The sequence below is a fragment of the Hemitrygon akajei genome, chromosome 14, assembly GCF_048418815.1.
Source record: "Hemitrygon akajei chromosome 14, sHemAka1.3, whole genome shotgun sequence".
NCBI classification, from domain to species: domain Eukaryota; kingdom Metazoa; phylum Chordata; class Chondrichthyes; order Myliobatiformes; family Dasyatidae; genus Hemitrygon; species Hemitrygon akajei.
This window is the reverse complement of record NC_133137.1, coordinates 46,073,000-46,092,420: the sequence shown is the minus strand read 5'-3', so window position 1 is coordinate 46,092,420 and position 19,421 is coordinate 46,073,000. Positions and strand designations below refer to the sequence as shown.

At 45.9% G+C, this 19,421-nt stretch overlaps 1 protein-coding gene across 4 annotated transcripts in view; it reads right to left on the bottom strand.

Annotated features, from left to right (window-relative positions):
* hps4 (HPS4 biogenesis of lysosomal organelles complex 3 subunit 2) overlaps positions 1-11,999 on the bottom strand; it is an 85,106-nt gene extending 73,107 nt beyond the window's left edge. The window contains exons 1-2 of one of the 4 annotated variants that reach the window (XM_073065971.1): positions 11,755-11,998; positions 11,394-11,596 (exon numbers count right to left, since the gene is read on the bottom strand). In XM_073065971.1, coding sequence (XP_072922072.1) covers positions 11,394-11,434 — 41 coding nt within the window. In that variant the 5' untranslated portion in view covers positions 11,435-11,596; positions 11,755-11,998. Of the gene's footprint in view, positions 1-11,393; positions 11,721-11,754 lie in introns of those variants that run through there. The other 3 variants (XM_073065972.1, XM_073065973.1, XM_073065974.1) reach the window with 3 other exon arrangements.
* Positions 12,000-19,421: the final 7,422 nt, after the last annotated feature.

Sequence of the window (19,421 nt, the reverse complement as noted above, 5' to 3'; positions counted from 1 at the left end):
TCGGGGTAAACTTTGGGAAGGAGCTGTCAGATGTCAAGCCTTTTGTGTATTCTGCCCAAGACTGAGGCAGTTAAACATGTTGCAATATTTATGTGATCATTTAAACCAACCCGAGGATCTCAGAGGCAGTGAGTGGAAAAATCAGGACTTTGCACTGGAACTAATTTCATTTTTGAAAATGAATGAAAGAGACACTCACAGCTATTCTCAAAGTATTTATTTCCATGTAATTATTCCTAATTTCACAGTACAATGCATAATTTCAGTAATCCCTCGAACCCACCACACTCTGAAAGGACGCTCCGATTTGCCGAACCTCAGATGAATTCAGTCAGTGTGCTCTGTTAAACTCATTTGCGATTGATTGGAATTGCCCTGTAGAGTTAGCTGGTGTGGCTGTAATGAGAACCCTTTGTTCCGGACTTTAATAGAGGGCTATGGGTAAACCTAGTAATTTCTAAGGTAGGGACATGTTCAGCACAACTTTGTGGGCCGAAGGGCCTGTATTGTGCTGTAGGTTTTCTATGTTTCAACGTTAATCCCAAATCTGCATCACTGCTATCTTCTCAGACCCTCTCCCACCTCTGCAAACTACATATACAATGAACTTGAGAAAATCTGCAGATGCTGGGAATCCAGAGCAAAACACACAAAATGCTAGAGGAACTCAGCATCTATGGAAAAGAGTAAACAGTTGATGTTTTGGGTGTTATGCCCGCAGCCCCCTCCCTTGTGAGAATCGCAAGAGCACTAAAAGGAGGGTGAGTCAGTGGACCCAGGAAATGGGAGAGAGACGTGCCAGATGCCTCGTTCCCCGGCGATGCAAAATAACGCGACATTGGCCATTGTCTCTTGGAGACACATTTGTGGATTGGGGACTGGGCTACGTGCAAGCCCTCGGGCAAAGTGGGCGGGTTGAGAGAGAGATTGCATCACCCCCAACCTGATTGACATCTACTACCCTGCGAGTCAAGATAAAAAGGGGGCTGTACAGACGGCCCCTCAGACGCACCAGAAGACACGCTAGCGATCCCGTAATAGCGGGCAGCCATTTGAAAGAAGCCACGTGCTTTCGGTTCCCTTGCATGGGAGCCGGTGGCGGGTACCACAGAAACGATTTTCTTGAACTAACAACGGGGAACCAACTCCCCCGACTCAACGGATTGGCCTCATCAAAAGACCCGGGCAAGTTTCTTTTCTCACAAATCTCTCTCTCTCCAACAAGTGAAAACCCAGCGGTCCCCAAAAAAACCAGAAGCCTGCAGGAACTGAGTGACTTTTATATTTCCAACGGACAATATATTACCCCCTAGACAAACGATAGAGCTATTTCTTATTGATGATTATTACTATACCTGCGCTTTTAGATTGAGTAGTGACGACGTATATTATCTGAATGTTTGTATTAACCTTATTTTTGTGCCCCTTTATAAATAAAGACTTTTAAAAATAGTACCATCAGACTTCAATGGACCTCTCTATCTTTGCTGGTAAGTAACCCAGTTACGGGGTACGTAACAACTTGGGGGCTCATCCGGGATTTGATACCAAAATTGAGGGCCAGTGAATCGGGATTGTAAGTCCAAACTTGGATCTGGTACGCGGGGTAGCCAGATGGGAAACCAGCAAAGATGGACGTGGATGAATTTATGGGAAACCCGACTCTGCTAGAGGCAGCCACCAAATCAGACTTGGTAAATTTGGCGAAGGGGTTAAACCTCGCAGAGGTGAGGTCGTCAATGAAAAAGCGGGAGGTGCGAAGGGCCATAACTCAGTATTACATTGAGAAGAAGGTGTTTGCAGTTCAGGTATTGGAAAATATCCCTGAAAGGGTACCAGCTAGTGGGACGGCTCAGTTAGAGTTGGAGAAATTAAGGTGGGAACATGAAATTAAGTTAAAGCAGCTGGAAGCAGCCGAGAAAGAAAGGGAGCATGCGCGCCAGCTAAAGGAGTTAGAGGTGAAAAGGGAGCAGGAAAGAGCTGAGAAGCAAAGAAAGCATGAACTTCAGCTAAAAGAGCTGGAAGCAGCTGAGAAGGAGAAGGAAAGGGCCGAGAAGGAGAGGGAGGCAGAGAGAGAGAGGAAACATGCCTTGGAGATGGAGAAGTTAAAGCAAGAGCAACGAAGTCAGGGGTCGGACCGAGAGGAGCGGTTTGATGTTAGTCGGGCATTGAGGTTGGTACCCCCGTTCGAGGAGACGGATGTTGATAGTTATTTCTTGCTTTTTGAAAAGGTGGCAGTGAATCAGAAGTGGCCCAGAGCACAGTGGGTGGCGTTGTTACAAAGTGTGTTAAGAGGGAAGGCACAGCGGGCATATGCGGCGTTGTCCACGGAAGGGGAAGAGAATTATGACCAAGTAAAGGCGGCCATTCTCCGGGGTTACAAGCTAGTACCTGAAGCATATAGACAAAAGTTCAGAAATTTACGGAAAGGGTGGAATCAGACGTATACCGAGTTTGCCCATGAGAAGGGGGTGCTCTTGGACCGTTGGTGCACCGCAGAAATAGTGGGCGAGGATCATGGGCGTCTCAGGGAGTTAATTTTGATTGAGGAATTTAAAGGTTGTGTTCCGGAGGAGATCCGGATGTATTTGAATGAGAAGCCGAATAAGTCCATCTCAGAATCTGCTAGGTTCGCAGATGAATATGCCCTAACCCACAGGACAAAGTTTTCCTTGACAAAAAGTTACCCGAGAGACCGTGGGAACGGTAGGGAAAGCCCGCCGGCTAAGGGAGAAACTCAGCCGGGAGCTAGCAGAAAAATTGAGGATGACAGGCCAGAAGCCAGGAGATTTCCTGGTTTGACCTGTTTTAATTGTAGAAAGGTGGGACATATTGCATCTAAATGCCCTGCTCCGAGGAAGGAGCCAGAAAAAGGGAAAGCAGCTATCCCTATAGGCTATATTGCGTCGATCAGAAAATCGACGAGAGGGCCCCCGGTAGATGGAGTACAGGAGAGGCGTGAGACGTTTAGTTCCGAAGGAACCGTGTCTGTGGAGGAGGGAGGCCCACAAATTCCAGTACGGATCTGGAGAGACACGGGGGCTGAGCTGTCATTGATTAGCAGTAAAGTGCTAGAGTTCGGACCTCAGATGGGAGAGGTAGCCCTGAGAGGCATAGGAAAATGGACCGAAGTGGTGCCTTTGCATAGGGTCCTTCTAGATTGTGAGTTGGTGTCGGGACCAGTGGAATTGGGGGTCCTGCCGGAGTTGCCGGGGGAAGGCGTGGACGTCCTTCTGGGTAACGACCTAGCGGGTGGGAAAATGGGTGCAGCCGTGAAGCTGACAACCCAGCCTGCGAGGGTTGAGGCCCCTCCCCCAGATCCCAAGATCTATCCCGCATGCGCGGTCACTCGCAGCATGTCGAAAAAGGCAGCCGAGACAGAGAGCCGTTTAAGTCTGGCCAGTGTCGAGTTGGCTGAGACGTTTTTGCCGACTCTGTACCAGCGAGGGTCAGAGTAAGGTAAACCGGAGAGTAGGGAGGGAAGAGAGAGTAAACGGGGGGAGGTAGACCTGCCCTTAGCGAGAAGAGAGTTTGTACGGGAACAGGGAGGTGACGAGGAGCTGACAGCCTTGAGGGAGTCGGTTCTTTCTGAGACTGAGATTGAGACAGAGCCCGAGGGTTACTACCTGAAAGAGGGTGTGTTGATGAGAAAATGGAGGCCCACCGCGGTGCCGGTCGATGAGGACTGGGCAGTGGTACATCAGATAGTAGTTCCGAAAGTGTATCGGGACGAAATTTTGAACTTAGCTCATAAGGGACCCTTGGGTGGGCATTTGGGAATAACGAAGACAGTGGATCGGGTTCAGAGAGAGTTCTATTGGCCAAATCTGAGAAAAGATATTACTGAGTATTGTAAAAGGTGTCATACATGTCAAGTGGTGGGTAAGCCGAACCAAGTTATCCCTAAGGCACCCCTCCGACCCATCCCCGCATGTGAGGAGCCTTTCTCCCGAATCACTGTGGATTTTGTGGGACCCTTACCTAAAACTGCGAGTGGACGGCAGTATATCATGACCCTGATGTGTGCCGCTACACGATTTCCAGAGGCTGTGCCTCTGGGTAATATTAGGACCTCTGTGGTGGTGAAGGCCCTCATTAAATTCTCTATCACAGTGGGGCTGCCTAAGGAGATACAGTCAGATCAGGGGAGTACATTCACGTCTAGCGCATTTCGGCAGATGATGACCCAGCTAGGGGTCAAACAAATTCTAGCCTCTGCATACCATCCGGAATCCCAAGGAGCGTTGGAAAGATTCCACGCTACACTAAAGACCATGCTTAAAACTTATTGTCAGGAGAACGTTCAAGACTGGGATGAGGCTTTAACGCTTCTGTTATTTGCCGTAAGGGATACAGTCCAGTGCTCACTGGGGTTCAGTCCGTTTGAGCTCGTTTTCGGTCACAGGCCCAGGGGACCTCTAACCCTACTGAAAGAAAAGTAGTCTAGCCCGACCGTTCAAGTCAGTGTGATCGACTATGTTCTGAAATTCCGGGAAAGGCTGCATAAAGTATGCGCCTTGGCAAAAGAAAACCTTAAAGACTCCCAGGAAAAAATGAGCCAGTGGTATAACCCGAGAGCGAGAGAACAAGAGTTTCACGTAGGCGACCAGGTTTTGGTCCTATTTCCGGTAGTTACCCACCCCCTTCAGGCGAGGTTTCAAGGACCATATACAGTGCGTAAGAAAATAGACTCGCTGAATTACGTGATTGAAACCCCCGATCGGCGAAAGCCAACCCAGTTAGTTCACGTGAACATGATGAAAAGGTACCATGAAACCACCCCCGGCGGTGGTCGGTGCGGCCATGAAAACCGATGAGGTAGAGGGGGGTGGTAAGGAGGAACCAGAGCGGTTTGAAAAGATAGGTATAGTCCCCACCAGATTGGAGAACTCTGTCGTATTGGCAAGCATTGCGGATAAAGTTAGCCACTTAAAGCCTGAACAGCGGGAGCAGGTAATACAGCTCATTAACCGGCATACAGACTTATGTCCCGATGTCCCCAGAAGGTGTAGTGGGACGAAACATGATGTGATAGTTACCTCAACCCAACCTATAAAACAGGCCCCTTATCAGATGAATTCCGAAAAGAGCAAGCTAGTAGGAAAGGAGATTGAACATATGCTAGCTGCTGGGATAATCCGCGAATCCTCTTCTGCGTGGGCTTCCCCTTGCGTGGTTGTCCCAAAACCGGACGGTACCATAAGATTCTGTGCCGATTACCGGAAGGTCAACACTGTCACCCAGACAGATGCTTACCCTATCCCCAGGGTGGATGATTGCATTGATCAAGTGGGGAAGGCGAGGTACATCACAAAAATTGACTTGTTAAAGGGGTACTGGTGCGTTCCTTTAACGGACAGGGCTCGAGAGATTTCAGCCTTTGTCACCCCATCCGGGTTGTACGAGTACAACGTTATGTCGTTTGGGATGAAAAATGCACCAGGGACATTTCAGTGGATGATAGACGCTGTAATAAAGGGGTTAGCCCACACCAAGGCTTATCTTGACGATTTGGTAGTTTGGACACCTGGGGGGAGCACCTGGAGGCTGTAGAAAATCTGTTTACCCGAATGTCGGCAGCCCAACTTACAGTAAACCTCGCAAAGAGTGAATTTGGTCATGCCACGATCACCTATTTGGGGTATGTGGTGGGAGAGGGGCAGTTGGCTCCTGTGCAGGCGAAGGTACAGGCTATTTCTGAGGTCCCTGTACCCTACAATAAAAGGGCCCTGAGGAGGTTTTTGGGCATGGTGGGATACTATCGGAAATTCTGTAAAAATTTCGCGGACATTGCTCTCCCCCTTACAAAACTCCTACGGAAGGAGGAAAAATTTGAGTGGGGTCATTCTTGTCAGAATGCTTTTGAAAAGTTAAAAGCCATATTCTGCCATCACCCTGTGTTAAAAGCACCCGATTTGTAAGCACCCTTCTCCTTGGAGACAGACGCCAGTGATGAGGCTGCAGGAGCAGTCCTCTTACAGCAAGCAGGGGATGGAGTGGAGCACCCGGTAGCATATTTCTCTCGGAAGTTCAATGTACACCAGAGGAATTACTCTACTGTGGAAAAGGAATTGTTGGCACTTGTGTTGGCGATACAACATTTCGAAGTGTACATTTGTCCAGCGCAAAAACCCCTAGTGGTCTATACCGATCACAACCCGTTGGTATTCCTGGCCAATATGAAAAATAAAAACAGGAGGTTATTGAGTTGGAGTCTGATGCTGCAAGAATTCGATATTAAGATACAGCATATTAAGGGGAGTGATAATGTGCTAGCGGATTGTTTATCTAGATGCTGAATTAAATGTATAACTGTATTGCTCTGTAGTGAAAAGAAAAGCTGTTGTATTGTGTTAGTTTCCCCAATCCTGTAAGACTCTGTACTATTTCGTTTTAACCGCTGGTAAAAACGCTGTGACGAGGGTGGGTATTATGCCCGCAGCCCCCTCCCTTGTGAGAATCGCAAGAGCACTAAAAGGAGGGTGAGTCAGTGGACCCAGGAAATGGGAGAGAGACATGCCGGATGCCTCGTTCCCTGGCGATGCAAAATAATGCGACATTGACCATTGTCTCTTGGAGACACATTTGTGGATTGGGGACTGGGCTACGTGCAAGCCCTTGGGCAAAGTGGGCAGGTTGAGAGAGAGATTGCATCACCCCCAACCTGATTGACATCTACTACCCTGCGAGTCAAGATAAAAAGGGGGCTGTACAGACGCACCAGAAGACACGCTAGCGATCCCATAATAGCGGGCAGCCATTTGAAGGAAGCCACGTGCGTTCGGTTCCCTTGCCTGGGAGCCGGTGACGGGTACCACAGAAACGATTTTCTTGAACTAACAACGGGGAACCAACTCCCCCGACTCAACGGATTGGCCTCATCAAAAGACCTGGGCAAGTTTCTTTTCTCACAAATCTCTCTCTCTCCAACAAGTGAAAACCCAGCGGTCCCCAAAAAAACCAGAAGCCTGCAGGAACTGAGTGACTTTTATATTTCCAACGGACAATATATTACCCCCTAGACAAACGATAGAGCTATTTCTTATTGATGATGATTACTATACTCGCGCTTTTAGATTGAGTAGTGACGACGTATATTATCTGAATGTTTGTATTAACCTTATTTTTGTGCCCCTTTATAAATAAAGACTTTTAAAAATAGTACCATCAGACTTCAACGGACCTCTCTATCTTTGCTGGTAAGTGACCCAGTTACGGGGTTCGTAACATGGGCCCAGACCCTTCAGTGTCCCAAAAATTGAATAAGGCCTGGCTCTGAACTGTAGTTAATGGTAAAAAAGAACAGAATTCTTCATTCTTTGCCATCATGAGGCTGAGTGATAACAGTAAACAACGTAATGACTGACACACAGATACATCTCTCGTTCTCTTCACATCTACTCTATAAACTGGACTCTGTGTATGCTGTGAACATCAAAAGAAAGCTGCACATGCTGCAATTTACTTTTGAAGTTCACAGCATATATACGTTTCATTCCAGAGAATGAAAGGGTTAATATACGAGGAGCACCTGGTGGCTCTGGGCCTGTACTCTTAGATTAAAGATTTATTGCTTGAATTGAAACATAATCACTGCAGTTTAGAATAATGGGGGGGGGGGGGGTTGGGGTAAATCTCATTGAAACTTAGCAAATACAGTATTGAACTGCTGAGATGCGTAGTGTACACAGAGAGGATATCTCTGATGGTGGGAGTGTGTAGGAGCTGAGGGCACAACCTCAAAGTTAGGACAGAGATGAGGTGGAATTTCTTTAGCCAGAGGGTAATGAATCTATGGAATTCATTACCACAGATGGCTGTTGAGGCAAAGTTATATTTAAGGCAAAGGTTGATAGGTTCTTGATTAGTAAGGGCATCAAAGGTTATGGAGAAAAGGAAAGAAAATGGGATTGAGAGGGAAAATCAGCGATGATCGAATGGTGGAGCAGACTCAATGGGCTGGACGGCTGAATTCTGCTCCTATGTCTTTTGGTCTTACGGAATTTTAAAACAAACACAAACAAAATGTAATAAAAATGCCTGAAATATTCAATAGGTCGAGCAGCATCTATGTGAAGCAAAGTAGAGTTAATGTTTCATGTTGTAACAGAGGATGGAGTGCTGGAGGCTGAGGCAGAGACAGATACAATTACAACATCTGAAAGGCATCTGATAGACTTACAGAGGAAGGTGCACCTACCGCAGTACAATGAAGTTACATTGATAAGCATCAGGGTGGTCATGCTTGGTGAACTGTAGGAACCTGTTTCTGTGCTGTACAGTTCTGTGTTGTTCAAAGTTAGAACAAGTTCAGCCAAGCAGATGAGTGTGCTGGAGAGTCTAAAACAAGAGGCCAAAGGCTAATGTGAGTGGGGAAAAAACTTCAAGAGCACCTGGGAGGTAACTTTTTCACACAGAGGGTTGTGAGCATATGGAATAAGCTGCTGGAGGAAGTGGAAGAGGTGGATTTAATGTTTAAAATACATTTTGGAAAAGTACATGGTTAAGGGGTCTAAATTAATCTGGTTTAATATTGTCACTTGCACAGAGAGTATTGTGAAAACTGTTGCATTGTGAAAGCCCTTGTTTTGCATGCTCAGCTACACAGATCACTTGATTACGTCAGTACATCCAGTACCACTAGGGAAAGGCAAATAAAGATGTGGGCCAGATGGAGGGAGATGGCACTAGCTTTCAAGAGTATTTTGATCAGCACAGACAAGATGGGCCTGACTCGATGACTAAAATCTCCCAGTACAAAAAGATGCCTCTCTGCCAACCCAACAAAGACAACAAACACATTTTCAGCATTTTCTTCTGAGGTTAATTGCGAGCATAACTAGAGGTCATGGGTTAAAGGTGAAATATTTAAGGGGAACCAGAGGGTGATCTTCTTCAGTCAGAGGGAGGTGTGTACATGGAAGGAGCTGCCAGCAGAAGAAGTAGATGTAGGTTCAATTGTAACATTTCAGAGAAGTTTGAATAGGTACATAGATGAGAGAGATATAGAGGGATATGGTCTAGTTGCAGGTACATGGGACTAGGCAAAAAAAACAGACTGGCATGGACTAGATGGGCCAAAGGGCCTGGTTCTGCACTGTCATACTCTCTGACTCTATGACAGGAAGAGACAGGCAGTACAGTTAACACTGGATTAGGTTAATTGGTCATTGTCTCATGATTAGGTTATTTAATTGTGGTTGCTGGGTGGCACAGCTCCGAGGGCTGGAAAGGCCGATTCTGTGCTGTACTTCTAAATAAAATAAATAAATCTTCAAACACAAAGAGTCACAAGGTAGAGTCTGGCTCAGACCAAATCGAATTTTGTGATTTTATGTCAGATTTTCAGCATTTGTGAGCTTGTTTTTTCACGATCAGACTAAGCTTCTGTGTCAAGCAACACACACAAAATGCCGGAGGAACTCAGCAGGTCAGGTAGCACCTATGGAAAACAGTACAGTCAACACTTCAGGCCAAGACCCTTCAGCAGGACTGAAGAAAAAAAGAGGAGGACTGAGAGAAATACAAGGCAATAGGTGAATGTAATGTGCTTCTCTCTCCCTTCCCCCACCTTTTAAATCTAACTTCTCAGCATTTTTTCTCCAGTCCTGCCGAAGAGTCTCAGCCCAAAACGTCAACTGTGCTCTTTTCCATAGATGCTGCCTGACCTGTGGAGCTCCCACAGCATTTTGTGTGTGTTGCTTGGATTTCCAGCATCTGCAGATTTTCTCTTGTTTGTGATTTGAACTTTCTATGTCTACATTACTGAGAGTGAGGCTATGGTATGCTCTGCACACCAGTCTACCAATAGAAAAAAATTCTTGTAAGATTATTACTAAAGCCTCCACTATCTCTTCAGCAACCTCTCTCAGTATTCTGGGGTGTACACCATCTGGTCCAGGTGATTTAACTACCATTCACTCTGTCAACTCTATGCCGATCACCCCTACGACGGTTAACATTCACTCTGTCCACTCTTTCCCAATCACTCTAACCCACAGTTAACAGTCACTTGGTCCATTCTATCCCGATCATTTTCAACCACTTTTAGCATTCACTCTGTCCACTCTATCCCGATAGTTCTAAAGCACTGACATTCACCCTGTACACTCTATTCCGATCACTCTAAAGCACTGTTAATATTCACTATGTCCACTCTATCCTGATCACTCTAAACCACTGTTAACATTTATTCTGTCCACTCTATCCCGATCACTCTGAACAACTGTTAACAGTCTGTCCACTCTATCCCGATCACTTTAAACCACTGTTAACATTCACTCTGTCCACTCTTTCCAGATCACTCCTACATCTGTTAACATTCACTATGTCCACTCTATCGAAGTCACTCAATTATGTTTTACTGCTTGCAAAATCTTGGATAACTCTTGCTCTGGTCTAAATTGTAGCAGCTTTGCACCAAAGTTGATGTTTTCAATTTGAAAAGTGTTTGGATTGATGATCACATGAAGATGTCAGGAAGGGCAAGGGGATTCTTTTGAGATATTCTTCTCTAGGTCCTTTCAGTACAGAGACTTAGCTCTGAGCTTCGCAAGGTCTTTATCTGCACATCCTTAACCTGCTTTTCAAATCTCTCTAAGTTCAAAGTGAATTATTATCAAAGTACATATATGTCAGCAAATACCACCCTGAGATTTATTTTCATGTACGATTCACAGTAAATACAAATAAATATAATGGAATCAATGAAAAACTACACACAATGATGGACAGTGTGTGACAAACTGTGCAAATACTAAACAAAAATAATAATAAATAAGTAGTAAATAGCATTAAGAACATGAGTTGTATCCTTTAAAGTGAGTCCATAGATTGTGGAAACAGTTTGGTATTGAGGTGAGTGACGCTTTCCACACTGGTTCAAGAGCCTAATGTATGAAGGGTGGTTGAACCTGATGGTGTGGAGCTTGGGTTCTACAGCTTGGGTCAAGTGTATCATCGAGTCAAAGATTAAAAAAAGAACAGAATCAGATCCTTCAGCCCAACTCTTTACTGCCGTCCAAGCTGTCCACCTTCAGCTAGTCCCATTTGCCTGCAGCCTCCTCAACCTTTACTGCCATGTTCCTGTCTTTCAAATGTTGCTTTATATGCCTCAACTACTTTTTCTAGCACCTCCATTCCACAGCCATTGCAAAGCAGATTTTCAATGCTTTCCCAACGAAGGGCATTTATTTACCTACACCCTAGGATTCTCCTTCCTCCCGCACACTTTTTAGAACACACCATAAAATAAACTAAAATACTGGCCAGTTTATAGTTTGCATTTGTCAAAAATACTACATCACCTGGTTTGCACTGTAAGATGTTTCTATTCAGTGCCGAATAACCATAGATGACTTTGCAGACCAACACACTAACACGTAAACACTTACCATGCTGTAGTTTTCTGGTCTATGGCAATCGCGGTGGCCATTTACTGTCACCAACAGGTCCCCCGGAAAATGAAAATCAATAGAGTAAAAACACTGGACCCAGCGAGGAATATCAGTAAAGAGGGACGCTGACTAGCGTTTATTCGCTCCTGGCCGACTGCATCTTGTTTAAACTTGTTCGGCGTCGATCTCCAAAAGCGACTCTGTCAAAAGAAAACTTCCTGTTTTCGTAGAAGAGACTAGTGGTTCTCCTCTCTCCTTCCACGCCCCGCCACTCCTCCCACATGAGAGCATTGGCTTTAGTTTCGCTGAACTGTGATGCAACAGGAGAAGGAAGTTAGGGATTTTCAACCTAACTTACTTGGTCTCCATGAAGATTCCCCGATTTGTCCTTCGATCATTCTGTGCGCTTCCAAGCCTCTGACAAAGATCGCACTTCCTCACAAGTTAAAGGTAAATAGGCCTCATATCAACGCACCGCAGATTTATAAACAGAAAATCACTTAAACACAGTAAATCACGTGTTTCACATCTCCCATCAACCCTGCTCGTTGCTGAGACCTGGCGGGTTTCACACCGGGGACAGTTATCTGTTTGCTGTGACTTTCAGTTTTAACTAGGATCAGAGTCACGTTTAATATCCCGACATATGTCGTGAAATTTGTTATCTTTGCGGTAGCAGTACATTGCAATACATAAAAATAAAAATTCATGAATTACAGTATATATTGCAGTGTTGTATGATTGATTCTAAGTGTAAGGAGCTCGATCAAAGATTAGTATTATTTGTAACAAGTACATCGAAACATTCAGTAATATGTACAAACAAGCTGGATGAACTCAACAGGTCGGGCAGCATCCGTTGAAATGATCAGTCAACGCGTCGGGCTGAGACCTTTCGCCAGGACTGATGAAAGAGAGGGCAGGGGCCCTATAAAGAAGGTGGAGGGGAGTGAAAACCAATCAGAGGAAAGATCAAGCGGTGGGGGAGGGGAAGCAGGGAGAGGATAGGCTGGAGAGGTGAAGGAATGTAAGGGGCAAGTACTGTGGGTAGTAGAAGAAGGCAAAATCATGAGAGAGGTGATAGGCAGCTAGAAGAGGAGGCAGAGTGACAGTGGGATGGGGGAAGGGAGAGGGAGGGAATTACCGGAAGTTGGAGAATTCGATGTTTGTACCAAAGGGCTGAAGACTACCCAGAACCTGAGTTTGGTCTCATCATGGCAGTAGAGGAGACCATGTAAGGACATATCCGAATGGGAATGTGAAGCAGAATTGAAGTGGGTGTGTGGTGAACTACATATACCTGTCTGGACACGCCCCCCCCCCCCCCCCGCTGACAGCTCCTGTGGCTCCTCCCACTGACCATGGCTCCTCCCACAGACCCCGGTATAAAGGCGATTGAGGCCTGAGCCCTGCCGTCAGTCTCCAGGATGTAGTATGGTGGTGAACTACTGCTTGTTCTTTCTTCCAGTCAATAAAAGCCGATATCTCGCCTCCCGTCTCACAGAGTTATTGATGGTGCATCAGGGTGGCAAACGGGAGATCCTGTCTGTTGTGGCAGACAGAGTGGAGGTGCTCAACGAAGCGGTCCCCCAATCTGCGTCGGGTCTCACCGATGTAGAGGAGGCCGCACTGGGAGCCACCGGATGCAATAGATGACCCCAACAGGCTCACAAGTGAAGTGTTGCCTCACCTGGAAGGACTGTTTGGGGCCCTGAATGTTGGTAAGAGAGGAGGTGTAGGGACAGGTGTAGCAATTACGCTTGCAGGGATGAGTGTCAGGTGGGAGATCCGTGGGAAGGGATGTGTGGACCAGGGAGTCGCGGAGGGAACGATCCCTGCGGAAAGCGGAGAGGGGTGGAGAGGGAAAGATGTGCTTAGTGGTGGGGACCTGTTGAAGATGGCGGAAGTTGCGGAAGATAATATGCTGGATTTGGAGTCTGGTGGGGTGGTAGTTGAGGACAAGGGGAATTCGGTCCCTGTTGTGGTGACAGGAGGATAGGGTGAGTGCCGAAGTGAGGGAAATAGAGGAGATGTGGCCCCAAACAGTCCTTCTAGGTGAGGCAACACTTCACTTGTGAGTCTGTTGGGATCATCTATTGCATCCGGTGCTCCCGGTGCGGCCTCCTCTACATCAGCAAGACCCAACACAGATTGGGGGACCGCTTTGTCGAGCACCTCCGCTCCGTCTGCCACAACAGACAGGATCTCCCGGTTGCCACCCACTTCAACTCTGCTTCACATTCCCATTCAGATATGTCCATACATGGCCTCCACTACTGCCATGATGAGGCCAAACTCAGGTTGGAGGAGCAACACCTCATATACCGTCTGGGTAGTCTCCAGCCCCTTGGCATGAACATCGAATTCTCCAGCTTCCGGTAATTCCCTCCCTCTCCCTTCACCCATCCCAGTTTCACTCTGCCTCCTCCTTCAGCTGCCTATCACCTCTCTCATGATCCTGTCTTCTTCTAGTACACAGTGCTTTCACCTTACATTCCTTCTTCACCTTTCCTGCCTATCCCCTCCCTGCTTCCTCTCCCCCATCCCTTGATCTTTCCTCTGATTGGTTTTTAACCTGACACCCACCAGCCTTCTCCTTCCCACACTCCCCCCCACCTTTTTTATAGGGCCCCTGCCCCCTCCCTCTTCAGTTCTGATGAAGGGTCTCGGCCCAAAATGTTGACTGTTCATTTACATGGATGCAGGAATGTGTAGCCTTGAGATTTACAATGTGAAAACTTGCAATATGGCTTATACCACAAGTGAACAGCAAATTAATTCAAAATGGAATTAGACACTGGTTTGACTGCTTCAGTCATTCCACAGAATGAATTTGAGAGGCATTTCAAAGGTACTGGACTAAAGCCTGTAGATATTGAACTAAGAAGTTATACTGGAGAAAATATACCTAACTCCCATGGGAATGACATTCGTAACAGTGAAATCCAACAACCAACAAGCCACATTGAGCTGGTATGTGATAAAAACAGGAGGGCCAGCATGGTGGGGATCTGATTGTCTGAGACAACTGCAACTCGATTAGAGATCCATTCATCATTTGCATGTCACATCCTCTGCAATGAAGCCATCTGAAAGCGAAGAAGGGTAGTGGATGATGCCATGAATGCTTCCATGCTGAACACGATGAAACATAGCTCAACAGAGGACAAACAGGTGTGCCTCTGGTTGGAAAGCATATTGGACCGAGGAAGGACAATGCTGCTCAGAGGAATCGTGAAAGAAATGAAAGCACTGGTCTGACTACAACAGTTTTTGCAGGTAACATACCTGAGAAAGCCTCTGATATGTTAATCAGGTAATTACTTGTAATTACAAGAAAACCTGCAGATGCTGGAGATAGAAAGTAACACACACAAAGTGCTGCAGGGACTCAGCAGGCCAGGCAGCATTTATGGAAAAAAGTACAGTCTACATTTCAGGTCAAGACCATTCATCAGGACCGGCAAGGTAAGACTAAGAAGTCAGGATAAGAAGGTGGGGAGAGGGGAGGAAGAAGTACAAGGAGTCAGGTGATAGGTGATACTGGGAGAGGGGGAGAGGGTGAAGTAAAGAGCTGGAAAGCTGATTCATGAACAAGATAAAGATATGGAAGAGGGTGAATCTGATAGGAGAGGACAGAAGGTCATGAAAGAAAGGGAAGGAGGAGGAGCACCAAAGGGAGGAGATGGGCAGGTAAGGAGATAAAGTGAGAGGGGGAAACAGGAATGGGGAATGGTGAAGGGGGGGCAGCATTACCGAAGTTTGAGAAATCGATGTTTATGCTTATGTTTATGTTTATGGAGGCCACCCAGATGGAATATAAGGTGTTGCTCCTCCAAGCTGAGTGTGGCTTCATCGCAGCAGTAGAGGAGGCTATGGACTGACATGTCGGAATGGGAATGGGAAGTAGAATTGAAATGGGTGGCTACAGGAAGATCCTGATTTTTCTGGCAGATGAAGCTCGGCGAAGTGGTCTCCCAATCTACGTCAGGTCTCACTGAGAAACAGGACACACCAGGAGCACCAGATACTCTCAATGATCCCAATAGACTCACAGGTGAAGTGTCACCTCTCCAGGAAGCACTGTGAGAGAGGAAGTGTAGGTGTAGGTGTGGCACTTGTTCCGCTTGCAAGGATAAGTACCAGGAGAGAGATCAGTGAGGAGGAACGTGTGGACGAGGGAGTTGCATAGGGAGTGATCCTTGTTGAAAGCAGAAAGTGGGGGAGGGAAAGATGTGCTTGGTGGCCATTGGAGATGGCAGAGGTTCCGGAGAATTATGTGCTGGACGCAAAGGCTGGTGAAGTGGTAGGTGAGGACGAGAGGAACCCTATCTCTGGTGTGGCAGCGGGAGGATGGGGTGAGGGCAGACAAGCATAAAATGGAAGAAATATGGGTGAGGGCAGTGTTGATGGTGGAGGAAAGAAAGCCCCTTTATTTGCAGACCTCATTGGTACTGGATTGAAACACCTCGTCCTGAGAGCAGATGCGGCAGAGACCAAGGAACTGAGAAAAGGGGATGGCATTTTTACAGTGTCAGCGTGGGAAGATGTATAATCCAAGTAGCTGTGAGAATCAATGGGTTTATAAAAGATATCAGCAGATAAACAGAGATAGAGACAGAGAGATCGAAAAAGGGGAGGGAGGTGTCAGAAATGGACTAGGTAAATTAATAAGAGAATACTCCAGTGAACTAAATGGATCTTCCCAAGATCAAGATGTACAAGCGAGAAGAAAAAATGAAAGGTGGCTACCACTATCAGAGACACTTCCTGCAGTCTCAAAGCTAATTCCTACAACCATAATGGAGGAGGCCCCAGAACGTGAAATTGTTTCACAGCCATGTCTCACCTGCCAAGCAGAGTGATCCCTCTCATCAAGAAAGACATTATCCCATGAGACTAAGAAATTCCCCACAGCAATTAAATCTTTAGGACTGAATGGGACAATTTAAAATTTACTATGCTTTGGATGTCCGTAAAGATGATAAGAGCTTAAGACAAAGGAGCAGAATTAGGCCATTTGGCCCATCGAGTCTGCTCCGCCATCCAGTCATGGCTGATCCTTTTCTCCCCTCCTTAGTCCCACTTGCCAGCCTTCTCTCCATAACCTTTGCTGCCATGTCCAATCAAGAACCTATCAAGCTCTGCCTTAAATTCACCCAGTGACCTGGCCTCCACAGCTGCCTGTGATAATAAATTCCACAAATTCACCAGCTTCTGGCTAAAGACATTTCTCTGTTTAAATGGACACTCCTCTATCCAGAGGCTGTACTTTCTTGTCCTAGACTCTCCCACCATTTTAAATATCCTTTCCACATCTACTCTGTTTAGGCCTTTTAACATACGAAAGGTTTCAATGAGATCCCCCCCCCCCCCATCCTTCTAAATTCCAGTGAGTACAGACCCAAAGCCATCAAACGCTCCTCGTATGGTAACTGTCATACAGTAGTTGTATAATATAGTATACTGTGTCTGTAGTTGAAATGCATTCTTAATGAGTTGGAGTTTATGGCTAAGCAGGGCTAAGCAGTGTTATGTATTTCATACTTGGATTATCTTTAAAATAGATTGTTTTCTTATTAGTTTAAATAATTCATTGCAGGTTATATGTATAAATATGTGAATTACATACGTCATCACTTGGCTGACTTGGCTGGCACCAGGGCAGGAATGGATTCTCAATATTCCTGGATTTCAGTGCTTTAAAAGGGATAGAGAGGGGGAAAAAGGAGAGGAGGGGTGGCATTACTGGTCAGGGATACTATTACAGCTACAGAAAGTGTGGGAAATGTAGCAGGGTCCTCTTTTGAGTCAGTATGGGTGGAAGTCAGGAACAGGAAGGGAGCAGTTACTCTATAGACCCCCTGGTAGCAGCAGGGATACCGAGGAGCAGATTGGGAGGCAGATTTTGGAAAGGTGCAAAAATAACAGGGTTGTTAACATGGGTGACTTTAACTTCCCTAATATTGATTGGCACCTGATTAGTTCCAAGGGTCTGTTGGGTCAGAGTTTGTTAAGTGTGTCCAGGACAGATTCCTATCACAGTATGTTGACAGGCCGACTGGGGAATGCCATACTAGATCTAGTATTAGGTAACGAAACGGGTCAGGTCACAGATCTCTCAGTGGGAGTACACTCAGATTGGAGGGTTGTGACTAGTGGTGTCCCACAAGGATCTGTTCTGGGACCTCTACTTTTCATGATTTTTATTAATGACCTGGATGTGGGGGTAGAAGGGTGGGTTGGCAAGTTTGCAGATGACACAAAGGTTGGTGGTGGTGTAGATAGTGTAGAGGATTGTCAAAGATTTCAGAAAGACATTGATAGGATGCAGAAGTGGGTTGAGAAGTGGCAGATGGAGTTCAACCCAGAGAAGTGTGAGGTGGTACACTTTGAAAGGACAAACTCCAAGACAGAGAACACAGTAAATGGCAGGATACTGGTAGTGTGGAGGAGCAGAGGGATCTGGGGGTACATGTCCACAGATCCCTGAAAGTTGCCTCACAGGTAGATAGGGTAGTTAAGAAAGCTTATGGGGTGTTAGCTTTCATAAGTTGAGGGATAGAGTTTAAGAGTCGCGATGTAGTGATGCAGCTCTATAAAACTCTGGTTAGGCCACAATTGGAGTACTGTGTCCAGTTCTGGTCACCTCACGATAGGAAAAGGATGTGGAAGCATTGGAAAGGGTACAGAGGAGATTTACCAGGATGCTGCCTGGTTTAGAGAGTATGCATTATGATCAGAGATTAAGGGAGAAGGAAGATGAGAGGAGACAAGATAGAGGTGTACAAGATGTTAAGAGGAATCGATAGAGTAGATAGCCAGCACCTCGTCCCCAGGGCACCACTGCTCAGTACAAGAAGACATAGCTTTAATGTAAGGGAAGGGAAGTTCAAGGGGGATATTAGAGGAAGGTTTTTTACTCAGAGAGTGGAATGCATTGCCTGAGTCAGTGGTGGAGGCAGATACATTAGTGAAGTTTATGAGAATACTAGACAGGTATATGGAGGAATTTAAGGTGGGGGGTTATATGGGAGGCAGGGTTTGAGGGTCAGCACAACATTGTGAGCCGAAGGGCTTGTAATGTGCTGTACTATTCTATGTTCTATGTTCAATGATCACGCTACCGTGTGATATGCACAAAGTTAAACTGACATTTCAGACTCCGTGCCTTCCTTTGAATTAATATTTTTAAGTTACAAAACATAACACAACACACATCTCTGGAGCATCTGGACAATACAAACCTATGTTGGACTATGGTTTGGTAGTTACTGCTCTTTTTTCAGTAGTATAATTTCAATAAATTCATCTCCCAACTGCCTGACCTGGGGCTTGCAGACTCCATTTGGAATTGGATCGTTGACTTCCTGATGAATAGAACAGACCAAATCAGTAAGGTCAGGCATCCTCCAGCATGATTTTCCTCAATACTGAAGCACCAGAAGGCTGCAAAATCAGCCCCATAAACACTTGGACTGCATGGCCACATTCCGCTCTAACTCCATCTATGAGTTCAAAGTTGATGCACCATCAATAACTCTCGAAGACGGGAGGTGAACGATAGGCTTTTACTAGCAGCAAAAGGGACCACAACATCTTGGAGACTGAGGGAGGAGCAGTGCCTCCAATCGCCTTTATACAGGGGTCTGTGGGAGGAGCCACAGGAGCAGTCAGCAGAGGGGCGTGTCCAGACAGGTATACATAGTTTACCACAAAAATAAATTTATTATTAAAATACATATATGACATAATTTTCTTGCTGGCATTCACATTCACAGGAAATACAAAGAGCATGATAGCATCAATGAAAAAAAACGCAAAACAAAGACAACCAACCAGTGTGCAAAAGACAACAAACTGTGCAAATGCAAAAATAAATAAGCAGTAATTATTGAGAGCATTAGACGTAGAGTCTTTAAAAATCAGTCTGGAGGTTGTGGAATCAGTTCAGTGTTGAGATGAGTGAAGTTATCCTCTCTGGTTAAAGGGCCTGATGGTTAAGGGGCAATAACTGTTCCTGAA